Below are 18,939 nucleotides of genomic sequence, written 5' to 3'. Positions count from 1 at the left end.
GCACTCATGGGGATTTCTCAAGAATCGCTTCCCTTCATACTGTTCAGTTTGGAGCAAAAGAAACGTTTCTGCTCTGATTTCCACATCATCACTTCAAAGATTAAAACCCCTGCCTAGTGGCTCAACCCTGCTCCTTAGATAGGAATTGCACAGCCTTGATGACAAAGGCCCCTTCGGCAGAGTTGGCTGTTCCTGTGCGTTCTGTCCCCAGTGCTGACTTTGTGCTTATTCTCTACCGTCTCCTCAAAATGTTCAGCTGTGCTTGGTCGCTACTCTTTCCAAATTAGAATAACTTTCAAAAGAGTCCACTGCAGCCCCGACTTGAATCTGGGGAAAGGAGACTTCACCACCAGCTGCAGGGGAGACACGGCAGAACCTAAGAGCCACAGGAAGTCACAGGAGGAAGTGGGGCACCAAAGGAAAAAACGATCACTGAAATTCACAAAGATCACCGGAACACATATTTGGCCAAGCGCTATTCTCGGCTCCCCAATGATATGGTCTTCTGTTTGTTCTCTTTTGGCAGCGCAATAAATGTGGTTTGTCATTGACAGAGGAGATGGTCTTGGTGGAGGAGCTGCATCTGCCTGCCCAGCTCTCCCTTATAACACAGCGCAAACCCCCAGCATCACGATGAGGTGATAGAGCACATCTGTGGACCAGACAGGAAAGGAGAGAGAAACAGTTCGACAAGCAGCCAGGAGAACTCAGCAAGAGTCAGCATCAAAGGGTCCACTCAAGGGCGCTGGGTTTTCATAAAACTCTGCATGCTGTATACATAGTCAGATTGTTTTATCCTCCAGGGTTTCCATAGCTCACCTTCATCAGTGCCAGGAACCCAACAGATAAACTCAGGATATGGAACTCTGACAAATGGGAACCTGAACTTGAATAATATAGTGATGGTCCTTTTCACTGTATGGCGTTAGCTGTAGAACTTCCTTTAAGAATGAGAATCCGGGTATCATAAAGAATTGATTTGCACAATTTCCTGTAATTATGACAGCAAAGCCTACATCTGTGAGTTTATGAATAAATAGAACTGTCTTGCCCATCTTCTTGCATAGCTACCTCCTTCTCATTGTTTGATGAGACCTTATTCCTCTAAGAGGCTTCTCAGGCTGCTGTCTAAATCACTATTCAGCTCCCACCCGCCCCACTTCACACGTATTAGGAAGGGCAGGAGCCCTGCTTGCTTTGTTCACTGTGATAGTTGCACCACCTAGAAAGGGTGCCTGGTACAGAGTCAGTACTTAGGGTTGATATTTACTGGATGCTTGCTGCACGCTGAGCATTGCTTAGGGCTCTTGGCTGTGATAGTTAATCCACACAACAACTTCTGTGTATGAGACGGGCAATTATTAACCCAGCTTCAGAGAGGAAACTGGGGGATGCATGGGTGAGGTCATGGCTCAAGGTCACCCAGTTCATGACGGGAGGGTCACAGAAGGGACTAGAAATATTTGTTGAATGAACAGATCATTGAAAACTCAAGCTCTCCAAATGCAGAAACCCCCAGGAAGCCACCTGGTGATGTCTATGCTCAGACTTGGTGGGCCTGGGGGTAGGGGTCCTGTTCTGCTTCATCCAACTTGCCCCCAGCTCCTCCCTCCCTTCCGAGCTCAGGAGCTGGCTGGAGAGAGACCTCTACCTCCAGTCCCCCTCCACATCATTCGGGTGTGCTTTAAAGTATACCTTTTAATTCTTAAGGGACCAAAGGTAAGCTTCTTTTAAAACACAAGAGGAATTTGCTGTATGGGTCAGGAAATTCAAACAGGAACTCTATCAACCTAGAGGGGTGGGATGGGGAGGGAGATGGGAGGGAGGTTCAAAAGGGAGGGGAGGTATGTACACTTATGGCTGATTCATGTTGAGGTTTGACAGAAAACAGCAAAATTCTGTAAAGCAATTATCCTTCAATAAAAAAAATAAATTAAAAAAACCACATGTGCATGCTAAGTCACTTTGGTCATGTCTGACTCTTTGCAACTCTATGGACTATCCCCTGCCAGGCTCCTCTGTCCAGGCAAGGTTACTGGAGTGGTTGTCGTGCCCTCCTCCAGGGGATCTTTCTGACCCAGGGATCGAACCCTGCATTGGTAGGTGGGTTCTCTACCACTAGCACCACCTGGGAAGCCCCTTTGAAACACACATCTGCCTGTTAAAAACATTGCATGGAGCTCTTTTCCTTACCTGAGAAGCTATAGAGACCAGAGGATCCCCTGCCTGTAGTGAGTAAAGAGAAAATGCAGAAGCTTTAAGATAATATCACAAAGGGAGCAGCTGTGTTCCCAAAACACAAACCTGACTGATTTCCCCCTGATTAAACCAACCGACTCCCCATTGCCTTTAGGACAAAATTTCTAGCAGGCTTGACAAGGCTTCATCTCACCATTCTTTTCTCAGCTTTCTATAGCAGGGCTTGGTAAACTTTCTGGAAAGAGCAGATGATAATAAATATTTTCAGTTTCACAGACCACATGGTATCTATTGCAGCCACTTGAGGTGGTTGAAAGCAAGTGGTGACAACCCCTAAATGAACCAGTGTGGCCATGTTCCAATAAAACTTTCTGTAGAAACACTTACATTTGAATTTCATATAATTTTTGAGTGTTATGAAATACTGTTTTGATTTTTTTCAACCACATAAAAAGGAAAAACCATCCTTAGCTTGCAGATCATACAAAATCAGGCAGTGACTGGGTTTGGGTTCCTGGCCAGAGTTTGGTGACGCCAGCCTTGCCACAGGCTTGCCCATCCTTGATGTCACAGCCCCCTTGAGGGCCTGACTTCAAGACAACCCACAGAGGTCTTCCTTAAGCCTGACTAGGTTGAGTTGCCCACTTGGCCATTCCCAGAGACCCTGCCTCCCCCACCACAATGAACAGACATCTCCCTTTCCCTTAGCATTTAGCATCTCTCTCTCTTTGCTGGATGGTACATTCTAGAAGATGAGACCCATATGGGGCTCCTTTATTTCTGAAACCCCAGCACCAACCCAGGCCAAGCTCGCTCCTTTACTGGTTTGTTGAATTGCCCTGGATGCCCTGCTGCTGCTAAGTCACTTCAGTTGTGTCCGACTCTGTGCGACTCCATAGACGGCAGCCCACCAGGCTCCCCCGTCCCTGGGATTCTCCAGGCAAGAACGCTGGAGTGGGTTGCCGTTTCCTTCTCCAATGCATGAAAGTGAAAAGTGAAAGTGAAGTTGCTCAGTCGTGTCCGACTCTTTGCAACCCCATGGACTGCAGCCCATCAGGCTCCTCCATCCATAGGATTTTCCAGGCAAGTGTACTGGAGTGGGGTGCCATCGTCTTCTCCCTGGATGCCCTAGTAGCTTCGTTTTCTGTTATTATTGCCTGCACGCCATGTCTGGAAGTTCAGCACTTCCTAGTCCCTGAGGGGCATTGGAATTGCAGCCAAAGGCCCAACTTTTTAAGGTAATTAACAAACTTCCCCACCGTCCCCAGGTGGGGAGACTCGTTGCGGGTAAAGGTTGTGTCTACAGGCACAACTGGTTTGGCAATTCAGTGAAAATGCTCAAACTGGCCGTGCCTGTGGACATAGCCCGACATGAAGGCAACCGTTTGGAAAACAGAGAAGCTTACTACGGAGGGAGAGCTCCACCACCAGCACGCCTCCAGTCTGGTCCCGGAGGAGGCGTTTCCGCTTGTCACAAGTCTGGTGACGCAGCAGAAGCAAAGGCGAGAGGAGGGGAGGGCGGAGGTGGGATCAGAGACAAACACAGGAGAGAAAAGAGATTTTTTTTTCAAAAGTCACAAACTTGATGGAGTCAAAATCCCCCAGACCTCAGATACTAGTTCCCTTATACTTTTATAACCAAGTGAGAGATGTATCTCATCCCTTCTCTGACTTGACAAAAAGGAATAAATCTTTCCATTATGAACTCTTCAAGCTGGAACAAATCCACATAGCGTTTGGGAGGGAACTGACCCTGTTTCTTTTGATGAGAAGTAAGACTTCTGTCCATAGTTACTGTTGTCAGAGTGGTTTGAAATGTGGACACCTGCAAAATGTGTTCTGGTTCATTTTCATTTTTTAAGGGTAATACCAATTATCCTTCCAGGATTATCCTTCCAGGAACAGTTAAATGTTTCTCTACTGCCTTCCCTTTATCTGTTTGTGCATAATTGACTACTGTCTGGCCAAATAGGGATCAACAGAAATAGAGATTATCATCTTATTTCTGTTGGTTACTACAGGTGAGCAGGTACCCTCTTCAGAAACACTGTGTCCCTCCTCACCAAGCTCTCTGGTCCAAACAGACTGGAGGAGGTAACAGTTTGGAATTAAGCACTTTGAGGTCTTTAAGGCAGTGGTTTTCAAACCAGAGCATGCCTCAGAATTACCCGAAGAGCTTGCTAAAGCACAGGTGGCTGGGCCCACCCAGAGTGTCTGAATCAGGTGGATCTGGGGTAGGGGGCTGAGAATTTGCATCCTCACCTAACAAGTTCCCAAGTGATGCTGAGGCTGCATGGACCACACTTTGGAACCACTCCTCTAAGGCCCAGCTTCACATTGGGTCCCAGTGGAAAACTGTCTCCCACCTGAATTCTCTCTGCACGTTGTTTGATCTTCAGCAACTTCTTGGGGGAAAAGCAGAAGGGAAACTGACCGCCCTGCGTGAGGTGCACTAAACGTGTCTGGGAAGCTGGGCCCTTTCTCTCAGGTGATCAGAACAACTATGATCTCACGTGGGAATTCCTGCAGCATCTCTCTGGTCTATCACAGGTCCTAGAGATGGACCCTCAGGCTGATAAGTCAAGAGCTAAAAGCACCTTTGCCTTCCACCCAGAGCTTACTGCTATCACCTGGATTTTGAATTTCCCTTATCCTTTTAACTTTTCCAAAGCATTTCCATGTCTGTTATTGCGTTCATTCTCCCTAACACTGCTCTCTGAAGAGAAGGGCCGCCATTACTCATCATGGTTCTATCTTTAAAGATGGGAAAACCAGGCTCAGGGGTTAAGTAACATGGGCCAGACCATGTAGCTTGTTGGTGGCGGGGCAGAACCGCCTGGGACATCTGCTCCCACCCTCAGCATCCTTTCCTCCAGAATGTCCTCAGCACACACCTACAGGGTCTAGTGATAATTTCCCAGCTGAAAAAATATACAGCTTCTCAAATACTGCTTCCCCCGCCACACCCAGGCTCAGGTAACACTCTCGTTCCAGGGAGGGGTGGCTCACCACGGGGCAGGAGAGCTTCTCACTGTCACAGATGAACGTCTCGCAGTGTAACCACACCTTAGATAGTTTGGGGATGTTCTGGAACCGGAAGGCATTGAATTGGAAGGTTGCCCTGTGGTCTTTCCCGTTCTCATGCACAAGGACGGTTTCATCCGTGGGGCAGCTGCAGCACACGGGGTAGAGGGAGGGAAGCAGGGGAGACAAGGTCACCTCGTGAACTCCAGCAAGAGTGTCTGGGGCAAAGCCGTGCGTAGCCTCCTCTGGGCTGTTACACAGCACGCTGTCCTTTGGAAGCACTTTGAATGGTGGCATCTCACTTATCTTCATTTCTCTGGGGTCTCTTTGAGGAGCTATGAGATGGCTGTGGTCATCCCTATTCTACAGACAGAGTACAGCCAGGGTGAAACAACTTTTGAGAAGCCACACATCTGGTAAGTCACCACATCTCTGTCCCAAAAAAGTGAAACCCCCAAGACAGTGTCCTTGGTGGACTGGAATGTGTCCAAACTCTCAGCCTGTGTCCAAAACAGAGATGGTGGTGCTAGGAGCAGCGTTTCCCACTCTGCTGGCACAGCCACCTCTGCCCAGGCCACACCCCACACACTGTTGTGTGTGTATTGTGAGGTTTTGCCACAGGGAATTTGAATTTATATTACTTAAGTTTTATGTCCATTCTATTATACTTGACTACTTTGGCAAAAAGGTGATATTTTTAATATGCACACAGAAAAAATGGCATGAAGGATACTACCTAAATGTTAACCCTGGCTATTATGGACAGTTTTTTTGTGTGTGTGCTAAATTCTCTGTAAGGAGAATGTACTATTGGGAAGTTTCAAAATTCCAAAAGTACATTGCAGTAAAAGAAAAAGAAAATGATAACATAGATGGACATGGGTTGAAACCCACTGTTTTCACCTGGAGGCCATTTGGCATGTAGTTGTCATGACTTGGGGGACAGGGGAATGCTCCTGGTGTCTAAAGGGTAGACATCAGGGATGCTACAGAATGTCTTGGAGGGCACAGGACAGATCTCACAACAAAGACTGATCCGGCCCAAAGAGTCCATGGTGCTGAGACTGGGAAACCCTGGTTTAAGCACAGTAATTTTTCATTTGCTCAGCACATATGGATTCTCTATGTAAGTGCCAGACATTCAGCCAGGTGTTTGGAAGAGACACAGTGTTTCTTGGGAATATACAGGGGCCACAGAGTGTGGGGACTTGTGTACAGGTGATGGTAAGGAACAGGATCTGTCCTCTGTGGAACAAAGGTCTATGGGTTCAAAAGCTCAAGACCAGTGAGCAGCCCTGCTTGGACCCCAAAGTTCATGCCTCTCCTGGCGTGTCCCTCTGACTCTACTTTCGTTCCAACTCAAGACATACAACAGAGAGCAGAGCAACCACCCCAGGGAACCTTCATGGTGGACCCTCCCCTGCCGCCTCTATCAGAATCAGACTTTAGCAGCCAAATTAGAGGTAGGACAGAAGGGATGTTAACTCTGAGAGTCACTGAGTGAAATGAGGCATGAACACTGCACATTTTATCTGACCAAGGCCGGAAGTGGGGTTCTGTTGGTGGAGGCCTCTGAGCGGTGACAGAGCTGGGGGCATTTTCTGAGCTGTGAAACAAGACTCTTGAAGGGTCATTCGGTCTTTAAACCCGAGATCCTTGTACGAATTCAAGACTAAGTGCTTAAAATAGATCCTTGCTGCTGGAGTGTCCAAGGCCTGGTGTCAGCCAGTGGAAAACAATGTAAGCAGAGCTTTGTTGGCGGCAGGCAGGAGGTAAGCCATAGGCAGGCCTAGATGCCTTGGCACTTCTGTCTCTTGGTGCTGACTGTGGCATTTGCCTGTTCGTGACAGGTAGCTCAGGATTGTAGAACGTCCAGAGGGAGGCTTGTATACCGTCATCACAGGAGTCTCCTTTCCCCACCTGAGGTCAAAATTCCTGACAACCTATTTATTCCAATCTCTCCAGGCATCTTGAAAACTGGGCTTTCCTCCCAAAGGGCCTGGTGTGAACCAAAAGCTTGTGGGAGGTTATGGAGCGGACTTTCTAATTCTCCCCTTTGGCACTGGTCTTTATGCATGTAACTCCAACTTCAAGGGGCCGTTTCAACTAGGCAGAGTTTGCAACTATATCAGGGCTTCTCTGATTTAGCAGCACTTAAATGCAGATTCCCAGGGTTCACCTCGGGATCTTCTGAAGTTGTAGGTTTGCGATGTGTCTGCATGAGCAGCAGGCACCCGAAGGAAATCCTGTGCGCACTAGAGTTCGAGGACCACTTGTAGAGACTACCCCAAAGTCACAAGCATTCCCTTTTCTGTCATATCACACATCTGCTAAGTGAGCAAGAGTACCAGAACTATCTAAGGAGACAATCCCATGACGTGCCAGAAGACTTTGCCCTTGTGTGGCTATTGTTTGAGAGAGGGTTCCCAATGCCTATTGGTAATTTCAAGGTCCCTATAGGTCAATAATTTATTTTAGAATCTCTCTGAAGTCATTGGATTTGTACCAACAACAACAAAACCTAAATGGCTCATTCAATAACATATGAAATAAGGACCCAAACTGAGCTGTCATCCCTGCAGGAAGATAGGTGGCTTGCATGTGGCCCTTACTGACCTGTCCTACCTGGTGTTCTAAGGTGATGTGTGTGTGCGTGTGCACACGTGTACTCAGTCATGTTCTACTCTGTGCGACCCCATGGACTGTAGCCTGCCAGGCTCCTCTGTCCATAATGCTGCTCAGATCATCATCCCTTGACTAGCTTAGACTTGTGGAATTTGAATCTGCCTGTTCCTCAGTTTCCTCATCTATAAAATAGTGATTATTATACTACCTACTTTATAGGAATTTTAATGAAACTGAAAAAAGTATTTGTAAAATACCCCTCTAGAGCAGTGTCTGGTATGTTGTAAGAGCTATATCAAGTGAAAGTCACTCAGTCGTGTTCGGCTCTTTGCAACCCCATGGACTATACAGTCCATGGATTTCTCCAGGCCAGAATACTGCAGTGGGTGGCCTTTCCCTTCTCCAGCAGGTCTTCCCAACCCAGGGATCAAACCTAGGTCTCTAGCATGGACTTCCCTGGTGGCTCAGATGGTAAAGCGTCTGGCTACCATGCGGGAGACCTGGGTTTGATCCCTGGGTCGGGGAGATCCCCTGGAGAAGGAAATGGCAATCCACTCCAGTATTCTTGCCTGGAAAATCCCATGGACGGAAGACCCTGGTAGGCTACAGTCCATGGGGTCACAAACGGTAGGACAGGACTGAGCAACTTTCTTTCTTTCTTCTCTTTACCAGCTGAGCCTCAAGGGAAGCCCAAGGGCTGTAAGAATGCTTCTTAAATAAATATAGATAAAGATCCAAAGTGGCTTTATCTTTGTTATCCCATCATCTTTGTCCCTGGTCCCTGTATTTTTGCTTAGCCCTGATGAGTTTCAGTGTAATTGTCTGCCTTGGTTTGGGGAATGGCCTCTTCTGAGTTTACTGTGCATTGTGTGGACAATACCTGCATCTCTTTTGTTTTCCAAAGTTACAACTCTAAGGGTTTCTAGACAATTGTCATCTCGGGGTCAGCATGTCATCATGAACTCAAGGAGAATCCAGACTCCCTTACCCAGAAGCCCTCTTCCCTGGGAGCTTACACATTATTCCTCATCTTCACAATCCACCGTCAACAGTAGAAAGCATTCTTTGTCACGTGTTCTTCAGAGGCTGTGCCCTGTCCTTCCCTCTACTGTATCTGATCGGTCGCTAAATTTTTACTGCTTCTCCCCACTTGGATGGCGTTGGATGACGTTCTTTTCATTCACTCAGCTACAATGTTGATTCAGGTCTTATCACCTTGGGCTCTAGAGCTGCCACAGCCTCTAAGCTGGTCTTTACACCTCTTGTGTACTGTTTCTAAACCATCTATGTATGATTTCTAGAATCATTTTTCTATGTGGTAATTCCGATACTTTAGTCCTCTACTCCAAATTTTAAGAATTACCCATGGAATTATTAGTCAATAAAAACAATGCTATTAAAATTGATTGGATACCAACCAGGTACTCTACGCTAAACTTTTTACATGGACATCTAATTTAGTCCTCATCTGGGTTCTGATGTCAGATGGACTGGATTTGAACCCAACGTGCCTATTTCCCCATAAACACACACATACACTAATTATGTGACTTTACTTAACCCCTCCTATGCCTCAGTTTCCTCATCTGGAAAGAGGAGATGATAGTAATCATACTCACCTGTTGTCAGGGAAGTGAGTTAGTACATGATAAAGCTCTAGGGATTATATCTGGTACCTAGAAAGCACTGTGTAAGCTTTTCCTGGTATCATTACTCAGTCTGGAAACACAGAGGAAGTCACTAATGTGGCCCCAACAGGCTCCATCTCTTCCTCCCAAGCCGTCCCGAGGCAGAGTTGCCCCGGATCACCTGGTCCCACCACTCAGGCTTGTGGTCCAGAGAACCGTACCTACCCCTTGTTGATCAGCTGCCACTGCAAAGGATACATGAAATCAGCCGAGGGTGTGGCCCAACAGCTGTTCAAAACCACTTTAAACCTGAAAACGAAACAAAACACATCTCACTTGAAGCCTGAGAATTATATGCCTAGAAACGCTGGGTGATTAAAAAGCCTCTGGTCTGGTATTTTTTTCTCATCTTTGTATTTACACATACAGACAATAAGAATACACACTTACCTAATGCTTAACCCTTTGGCTTCTACTCCTGCAAACAGATCTGAACCGATTTCGGATGTCTCCAGGATAAAAGGCGCTTCTTTCTTAGTGGAGAACTTGGCATTCTTTGGAAGGAAATTGACACTGGGCATTATGATCTGTCAGGCTGAGTAGTTTGGTCTGACAGGAGCAGATACATCAGGACGGGGTGGGGGGTGGGGATCAACCCAAAGGCACACACAGTGAGACCCTTGAGGGCCAGAGAAGTGGTACCTCCTAGGACCCTGGTGCCATCTAAGCATGGAGGAGGACATCATTTAACTGGGTTTGCTGGTTACAGTGAGACACGTACTGAATGCTGCATCTATGCCAATGAGGAGCAAGTCTTGCTTGATGGAAAAAGAGTGGAATCCACAAACGCTGGATTTCCTTGAGCAGATTCCAGCTTGGATTGGAAAGTTTTTACTTTGATTCCCAGTGCAGTTAACATTAACAGCAGAAACAACTTTCTGATAACCTGCTATGTGTCAGGAACTGCCCTCTGTGTTGAGAGAGTCTCTAAGTCAGGCTGTCCTGTCTGTTGAGATTTATCAGTGAACAAGTAGAGATCACTGTCTCCAGCCACCTGACGTTCTAGCAAGGGAGTTGGACAGCAGACAGTAGATTAAATGAATTATATGGCTAGCATAGACTATAGTATTCTGTATAGAAAAACTATGGAAAAAAAAGTAGAGCAGGGTAAGGTGGATTGGGAGTGCAAGGAGGGGACAGGTTTTAATTTGAAATACAGTCATTGGAAGGCTTCCTTGAGGAAGTGACATTTGAATCAAGACTGGAGGGAGGAGATGCCAGGTAGGCATCAGGCCATGCAGGAAAAGGCCCTAGGGGGAGACTGTGCCAAGTAGGACCGCAGGGTGGCCAGTCTGCTGGAACGCGAGTGAGTAAAGAGGAGGTGGGGAGAGGCAGGGAGTGAGGAGGGCAGGAGAGGAAGTTAGACTGTAGGGGTGGATCCAGGAGACTATGGCTTCAATTCAAGGACAATTGGGACTCATTGCCATGATTCAAGTACAGGGGAATCAAGACAAGTATCCTGGATTAATCCTAGTTCCCACCACTAACTTGGGAGTCACACAGGCAAGCCAGCCTTTTGATCCTTAGTATTCCCATCTGCAAAATGGGAATACCTTTTACCTTCGTCGGCCTTGCAGAAATGTTTCTATGAGGGTGGCTATATGCAATAGGAGCATAAAGCTTAGACCAGCATACTAATGAAAAAATTGAGTTTCATGAACTTAGAGATTCACAGAACTGCAATAGGTAAACAATGACAGCAAGGACATCTAGATGAAATAGACCTTAACTCCCTAAGGGTCAAATTTAGGGAATTGACAAGAGGGTTCGGAATCATCTTCTAGGGTCTCTTACATTATCTTATCAGTCGCAGGTGCGGCCAGGGCCTCCTGACTTGGTCACCCAGAAGCCAATTACTTTTCTTCCCTTCTCTCAGCCCCCGGCACCAGTTAAATGGTTGTAATGATTAACCAATAACATTCTTAAATACAAGTGCTCAGCTTAATGTGCAAGTTGAAGTGGCAGAGGATAATGGCTTCTAATGTTCCTTATTATTTTCTGAGATTTATTTAAAGGGACTGTTTCCAAATGTAGGATCTACCGGAGGATGATAATACCATCACTAATGTAGCCAGAGGTACTTCTCCTGGCCCCCATCTCCTAGGAACCAGGAACTGGAATACTGGAATGCCTCCACTTGCAGAGGAACCCTCCTGATTGTTACAAAGTGTCAAACACAATCTTCACCCTTAATTCAATTTCTGAGAAGAAACACATTTGATGGTCAGTTTCTCTGCTTCTCACCTGACAGAAAGCAATGCTCAGTGTGTCCCCCCACTTTCTTAATAACATGAAAATTAGGGACCTATGTCCAGAGAGCGTCATCCTTTAATACCCAGGCAATTTGCTTTGGCAAATTCTGGTCTCCACCTTTTAGTAGGAGCATTAACCCAGGGGATCATACTCAGAGAAGAGTGAATAAGATGATGAACGGACCACCAAGAGTGGGATGATATTTCGTTTGGGAAAGACAGGCTTAAGCTGGTTGAAGGACCTTCAGCAGTATCATTTCAGAGGAGAGAATTGGGACTAATGGGCCAGAGTTCAGGACATCAGATTTCACATGTTGACCTAAAACATGGGAAGGCCCAATTTGTCATTGTCCTTGGAAGAGATAGGGAGTTCATCCCCCAACAGTCTTGCAGAGGGTTTGGGGCATTAGATGGAAGGTCTACATTAATCACCTCTGATGTTTGTTCTGACTCTGGAAGTCTATGATTTTGGTCTCTATTTCTTACATTTGTTCCATCCCAGCTTTGTCATTTCTTTCTGTCTGACTAAAAGCAACAGCCTATACCATTTTGATTGAATAAAAGTCAGCCTAATCCCACTCTGACATTGACGTTCAACCCTATAAAAGTAACAATGCTAGAGCCAGGAGCTCTCAGTTTCCAGTTTAAATGAGGTCTGGAGACCTCTCTGGTGATCCAGTGGCTGGGACTCTGATTATCCAATGCAGGGAACCTGGGTTCAATCCCTGGTCAGGGAACTACATGCTGCAACTAAAACTAGACATAGCCAAATAGATAGACATTTTAAAAATGAGGCCAAAGTTTACAATCATGAGAATGACTACTTCCTCAGACACTTATTTGTGCCAGGAACTGTGCAGTGTTTTATAAGGATTATTTCATTTAACCCTTATAACAAACCTCTCAGGTAAGTGCTGTTATCCCCATTGAACAAATTCATAGGTGGAGACCAAGAGGAGTTAACTAAATTGCCCAAGGTCATATTACAGTAAATAGGGAACCAAGCTTCCAAGCTGTGGTCTGATGTCAAGGCCTATTTTCTTGACCTCAATGTTAGGCTACTTCTGCAAGTTGACTACCTTCCTTTATTTGGGATTGAGAGATTAAAAAAAAACTTTTCACCAAGAATACCAACTATAGAACCATTCGCAGTAACAAGTGGAAGAGGACGCAGAGAGAGGAGAGGAAGCAGGCTGAGCAGAACTGGTGGTTTTGGAGCCCAGCGTTTGGAGCTCTTGGAATCCTGGGCAATTAGCAGTGTGCTGATTCCACTGCCCCAGGCAGGGTACTGCTCTGTCTCTGCTAATCTGATGGAAATTTATACAGGGAGCAGCTGTTGCTTCAAAAGCACACAAGAATGCTCTGAAAGTGGAAGAAGGGAGGAGAAGAAAAATACCAACCACGTGGATAAGGCACAGGAAACCGAGCCCATTGCGGGAATGTTAATCAGTACCAAAATCTCAGTTGTAACCTCAGCGCCCCCTTGTTGCCAAGGTTCATTTGTCTGGTAAGGGTTGTGTTGGCCTTAGCAAGAACTCATTTCTAGCAGTTCAGGGAAGCAGTCTGTCTAGCTCAGGGGATGGCCTGGTGATGCTGAGAACATGCTTCCTGATTTTTGTTTTTTCTTTAAAAAGATCTAAGGTTTGATATTCATGTCTGAAACTTCGCTCCACATAACTGATGGTGAATGATGCATTTTGACAATCATGGCGCCTCTCCATTTCCACCTGTCATAAAATCTTCATGGGGTCATATCTACAGTTTTATTTGGTTAAAGCAACAATCCTATACTTTCGGACAGGGATTCAGTAGTAAAGATAACCCATCATCAACATGTCCCCTGGGTCTGTTGTCATGTGTAAAGCTTATTTCCCTTCCTGGAGAACCCTTCTCAGTTACTTCAGTGGTTTTGCCATCCTTTGATCACCCTGGTGATCCACATTGCATCGAGCCCCTGCCAATATAGGTCAAGGGTTGTATGGGATTCCTTTTCTCAGGACTTAATCACTAGTGGTGTGTAGCCTGGGGCAGATCTAGGTTGTGTGGGACCTTGAAGCTTATTTAGAGAGCCCTCTTGAAAGAAGAAATAAAACTTTGAATACAAAATTAGACACAGGGCCTTGAAAAGGGCCTGTGCATGTCAGATTGGAGGAGAGGGATGACAGAGCATGAGATGGTTGGATGGCATCACCAACTCACTGGACATGAGTTTGAGCAAACTCCTGGAGATGGTGAAGGACAGGGAAGCCTGGCGTGTTGCAGTCCATGGGGTCACAAAGAATCAGATGTAACTGTGCAACTGAACAATAACAACAAAATGTTAGGGGTCATGACACTTGGTAAGTCTGCCCTGGAGACCAGTGTTAGAAAACCTTGTTCCAGACTGGGAACTGCTCTAGACCACAAGTGGGGTCTTGGGCAGATCATTTTCCCACTGGGTTTTAGATCCTGTTCTGTAAAATGAACTAGGTTATTCTAGGATCCCTTCTACGTCTCACCTTCTAAGTTCAGCAGATTAATAGCTTCCAGAGAACTGGGAACTGGGTTCCCCTTGTGGCTCAGTTGGTAAAGAATTCTCCTGCAATGCAGGAGACCTGGGTTCGATCCCTATGTTGGGAAGATCCCCTGGGGAAGGGAAAGGCTACCCACTCCAGTATTCTGGTCTGAAGAATTCCATGACTACAGTCCATGGGGTTGCAAAGAGTTGGACATGACTGAGTGACTTGCACTTTCAGGGAACTGGTAAAATGAGTTCCAAGAGTTCAAAGTCAGTGGAGCTCCAGGTAAGATAATTGTTTCCTTTATGAAATGAATAGGTTGCTCTTGATGGCCTTTAAGGCTATCTTCCAGTTCTAATCTTTTACATAAAGGTTTCTATTTCTGGTTTCTGCCCGTGTTTTCCTTTAGCCAGCTGGGCTATTGCCTCTTCACTGGAAGCTGCGGATCTAAAAGACAAAGCACCTCTGTAAAAGGAGGGCAGCTGGGCTAATGGCCATTGCACACTTTGTTTCTCTGGAGTGTTTTATTCTGAGTGCCTTTAGCTTCAGTGTCAACATAGGCAGTATGCCGAAATTAGACAAAGAGGAGACCCACTAAGCAAAGGGCTTTGGAAACCAAAAAGCCAGGCAGCAGCAGCCACCCCAAACTTCCCCCTTACCGCTGTCCCAGGTAGGAAGCTCACTACACCGTGCCCGATGTTTTAACAAGAGTTGGATCCTAAATTTAAATCTCTAGAGTGGGTTGTAGTGGAAACTAATCTTGGTTAGGAATTAGCCTGTGGCTGTCTTTACTGCCTACTGACCTTTGGTAACTCACAAGATTTCTGTTGTCTCAATTTTCTCATCTGTGAAATGGGAAGATTAACCTTATTTCTCTGTGACACCTTTCCTTTCTTCCATCCAGTCTATGAATCTGAATGTCTGTTGCATCCAGTCTTCAAAGAGGCTTAGCACTAGACCAAAGCTTATGATTCAATGCCAATTCAAGAATGGGCTATCATATACAGCTTAGAGGAGAAGAAACGCTGTGGAAACATCCCATCATCTCCTGTAAAGGCCACAGAGCAGCAGTGGGGACCTGGGGACCACTTACAGTATAGAAGTTGAGAGACAACTGGCTTTCAAATGTGCCCATGCTCCCGTTCTTCACGTGAACAGTGGCCACTCTGAAAAGGGGAGAGAATTTTGCATAAGGGCTGAAACATGCCTGGTTGACAGGGACTGCAGAACACGCGCAAGGCAGCCAGCCCTCCTCTCTCAGAGCAGCTTACCTCTGGTCAAAGGCAGCCTGATTCACCAAGTAGGTGGAGTGATAGGTGCAGGAAAAGGAATAGTTCACGGGCTGGTTCTTGACGATCACGGTGCTGTCGTTGGAAACGATGTGACTGTAGAAGTGGTAGATGGGGGGCTTGTACTGGAGAAAGGGAGCAGGCAGTTAGGGTAGCCCTTTACCCCCATGGTGTGAGTGAAAGCTCTTGGAAAAATAGTGGACAATGGCTCAGAAGAAAGTCTGTGGGGAGCCATAGACGTTTGCCATTGATATAACACCCATTCTTGTTTGTAGGTGAGCTGACAATTTTTGTAAAGAGTTCTTAAGTCTGTTCAAGATTGTTTAATATAATCTAGGTTGAATGTGGTACACTTAAAATAAAAATCCATATATCTATCAGGCTTCGGACCAAACTGAACTAGTTCAAGAATCTCTCATCTCCCAACATCAACTTTTTATTGATTTCCCCTGCCCAAGTAATCTTATGTGACACCTTCACCTATCTCCCAGCTCGAGAACATTACTGCCTAGTTCTTGGTCTTTCCTTCTTCCAATCATAAGCGCTAATTCTGAGATTCTTTCCCCTGACTTCTTAGACTTTAAAATCACCGAATATTAGAGTGAAAGGGGATCTCCAATATTCACTTGAACAGTGATCTGCCTGAGACCACACGGATGATTTCTAGCTCATTTTACCAGGATATTAAAAAATGAGATGTTTTTGTTAATCATGCCCATGATTCTTCCTGCTAGATCACTGAATCACTGAATCACTGTGGGCTTTTAGGAAGCAAATGTGGCCCCAGGATCTGAGACCTAGTAGATGTACCCTCTCCTATAGTCAAGGCCGTAGGGATACTAGACCTAGCCTTTCTTCATGATTGTATCTGGTTGTGGCCTTGAACTGTGACTGGGAAGTCTCCAATTTCTCCTCCATTCCATAAGGACACTTGACAAGAGGTGTGGTTCCTTTTCATTCTGATGACCTGTCCTAGGTACTTCACAAGACCCAATTATGGGCTCTGTTATACTTTGGTCTCTCCTTTAAGATGCCTTCCAAATGCACTTTGTCACCACTTCAAAATCTTAAGTAGAAGATGGCCCACCTATCCAGCCCAGGAAGAGTGGCAGTGATGAGCACATACTCAGAGCTCCAAGTGACACAGAGGTGGGAAATGCAAGTTGGCTGTAAGATGTTACAGAAAACCCTGAATGAACTTTTTGGCCAAACCAATAGTTTGTTCGGCTCACAGAAGGTGGTCTAGCCACTCAGGCAATAAATTAGAAGAATAAAATTTAAATCCTGAGAGTTGCCTAAACTAGGCGGAAGGCAGGAATTTAAATAACACTCACATCTCAGGAAATCTGGGGGTCGGGACTGACTCTTAATTGGAAAGTGGTGAATTTTGAATCCTTTTAAGGATGGACAGCAGATGGGCCCACTTGCCTCCTTTCAGCAGCTCCTCCCTGTGTAGTTTGGACTTACCTCAGACTGGGTTCCACAGTAGGACTTGTTTTTAGGTGACAAATCTGGGATTACAAATTGGTAGTAACCTGCTTCATGGACCCCATTGTAACACAGCCCACCAAGCGCCAGCTGGTGCACTTCCCATCCATAGGGGCACTCGGGGATTTTGGTGATGATTGTTTTGGGATAGCAAAACACGAGAATGACATCTGGAAAGATGAGAGACAAGGTTTGAAATCAGATCTGGTAATCATATTAATCTACATATGGTGGGCTCCTGTTACAGCTGAGCATGCAAAGCAGTTGGTTAAAAATATTTTCCCCACTATTCTTCACGAGCTGTGATGAAAGTTCCCCCCCAACATCAGTCACGAAAGTTTCCCATTTATAGATTTTGCAACCTCTGCGTAAAATCTGCACTATTCTTAACATGTATTCAAAACTGGTCCACGTTTAAACTTGAACATATTTTAAGGAACGTATTTTTAAACCAGATTGGATGAATTGGAAATACATGTATATTTCAATCTGGTATCATATATATGTATAGACATATTTTTTAATCCCATGAAATGAGCACATTAAAGTTAAAATGTCAATTTATGCATAATGCTATGAAATTGTAGTATATGGCACAGCACAGAAAATCAATAATCAAACGGAAAATAGGGGAAAAAAAGGCGAGGATTTTATCTCTATTTATTCATCTATCTAGCACTCTCAATGTGAGAGACATGGGTTTCAATCTCTGGGTTGGAAAGATCCCCTGGAGAAGGGAATGGCTACTCAATAGAATTTTATTGCCTGGAGAATTCCATGGACAGAGGAGCCTACAGTCCATGGGGTCTCAAAGTGTTGAACACGACAAAGCAACTAACACTTTCACAATTTTAAAAAGTGTAAGTTTATCCAATATGTTTGTACTCTCTGCAGGAAAAATTGAATGGGCATTGGGGTCCTTAAGTGCTTCTGTGTGTGTTTGTCGCTCAGTCATGTCTGAATCTTTGCCACCCCAGGGACTGTAGCCCATCAGGCTCCTCCATCCATGGGATTCTCCAGGCAAGAATCCTGGAGTGGGTTGCCATTTCATTCTCCAGGGGATCTTCTGGACCCAGGGATCGAACCCAGGTCTCCCACATTGCAGGCAGACTCTTTACCATCTGAGTCACTAGAGAAGACCACGTGGCTACATAACAGCATTTTCCTAACAATATAAGTACAGAGATTTGAGCTCTGGGAAGATACGCATCAGGAAACAGTCCTTTCCAGGAAAATGGGGCAGCACCAGAGCATACCTGCTTTATTTGGAGTGCAAGATCTTGCAGAGGCTTCTGCGAAGACAGCCAGCAGGACAAAGGCCCTCATCACCATTGCTCTTGCCAGGTGGCCGAGTCAAGCTGGCCAGACGTTCGCGGTTCTGCCAGGGCCTAAGCCTTGGTCATTCTAGGTCAGAGATATGTGCAAGAAATTAAAACCAAGGGTGAGAAGGAAAGCAGCACAATCAGAGGATATTGATCCTGTCTCCCATTTCTAACGGCTCCTCATCTGGGCTGGGAGGCAAACATGGGGCTCATACCGCAGAGAGCATCAATTTCACACGCTGCTGCTCATGTTCCCAACTGTTTCATTCTCCCAGACTGGAGGCTGCCTCTCAGGTGCTCCTCAAGCCTCTGTTCCCAGTCCTAGCTGGACTTTATATAGCCTGAGTGTGTAAAAGAAACCTACTCCAGATAAATCACAATGAGCACGCATTATCCACTGTGGGGGGAAATAAAAGGCAGTCTTGCACAATAATCCGATTGGAAGCTCAGTTACGGCCACTTGAGGCTAATTTCTTTTGCTTCACAGAGTTGGAGAAACTTTTTTTAAAAACTAGTTTTTAAACCAGGAGTGAAATAAAAAGTTGAATTTTTTT

At 45.6% G+C, this 18,939-nt stretch overlaps 1 protein-coding gene across 1 annotated transcript; it reads right to left on the bottom strand.

Annotated features, from left to right (window-relative positions):
- Positions 1 to 602: 602 nt before the first annotated feature.
- On the bottom strand, positions 603 to 18,395 carry TECTB (tectorin beta). Its single transcript, XM_052661157.1, has 10 exons — positions 18,320 to 18,395; positions 17,043 to 17,233; positions 15,558 to 15,700; positions 15,380 to 15,452; positions 9,927 to 10,030; positions 9,702 to 9,785; positions 5,209 to 5,371; positions 3,606 to 3,678; positions 2,194 to 2,226; positions 603 to 652 (listed from the first exon to the last, which is right to left on the bottom strand). Exons 1-10 carry the CDS (start codon positions 18,393 to 18,395, stop codon positions 603 to 605), a joined length of 990 nt encoding a protein of 329 aa, XP_052517117.1.
- Between the last annotated feature and the right edge of the window lie 544 nt (positions 18,396 to 18,939).

The sequence above is a fragment of the Budorcas taxicolor genome, chromosome 23 (assembly GCF_023091745.1).
Source record: "Budorcas taxicolor isolate Tak-1 chromosome 23, Takin1.1, whole genome shotgun sequence".
Taxonomy (NCBI): Eukaryota; Metazoa; Chordata; class Mammalia; order Artiodactyla; family Bovidae; genus Budorcas; species Budorcas taxicolor.
Note: the sequence above shows the minus strand (reverse complement) of the source record. Positions and strands in the feature narration are given on the sequence as shown.

Excerpts from the sequence above, each read along its gene's own strand:
- TECTB (XM_052661157.1), bottom strand. The coding sequence starts at position 18,395 with ATGGTGATGAGGGCCTTTGTCCTGCTGGCTGTCTTCGCAGAAGCCTCT. Across the intron at positions 17,234-18,319 it reads TTGCACTCCAAATAAAGCAG|ATGTCATTCTCGTGTTTTGC; the intron begins GTATGCTCTGGT and ends TCATCTTTCCAG. Across the intron at positions 2,227-3,605 it reads GGTGGAGCTCTCCCTCCGTA|GCAGGGGATCCTCTGGTCTC; the intron begins GTAAGCTTCTCT and ends TACTCACTACAG.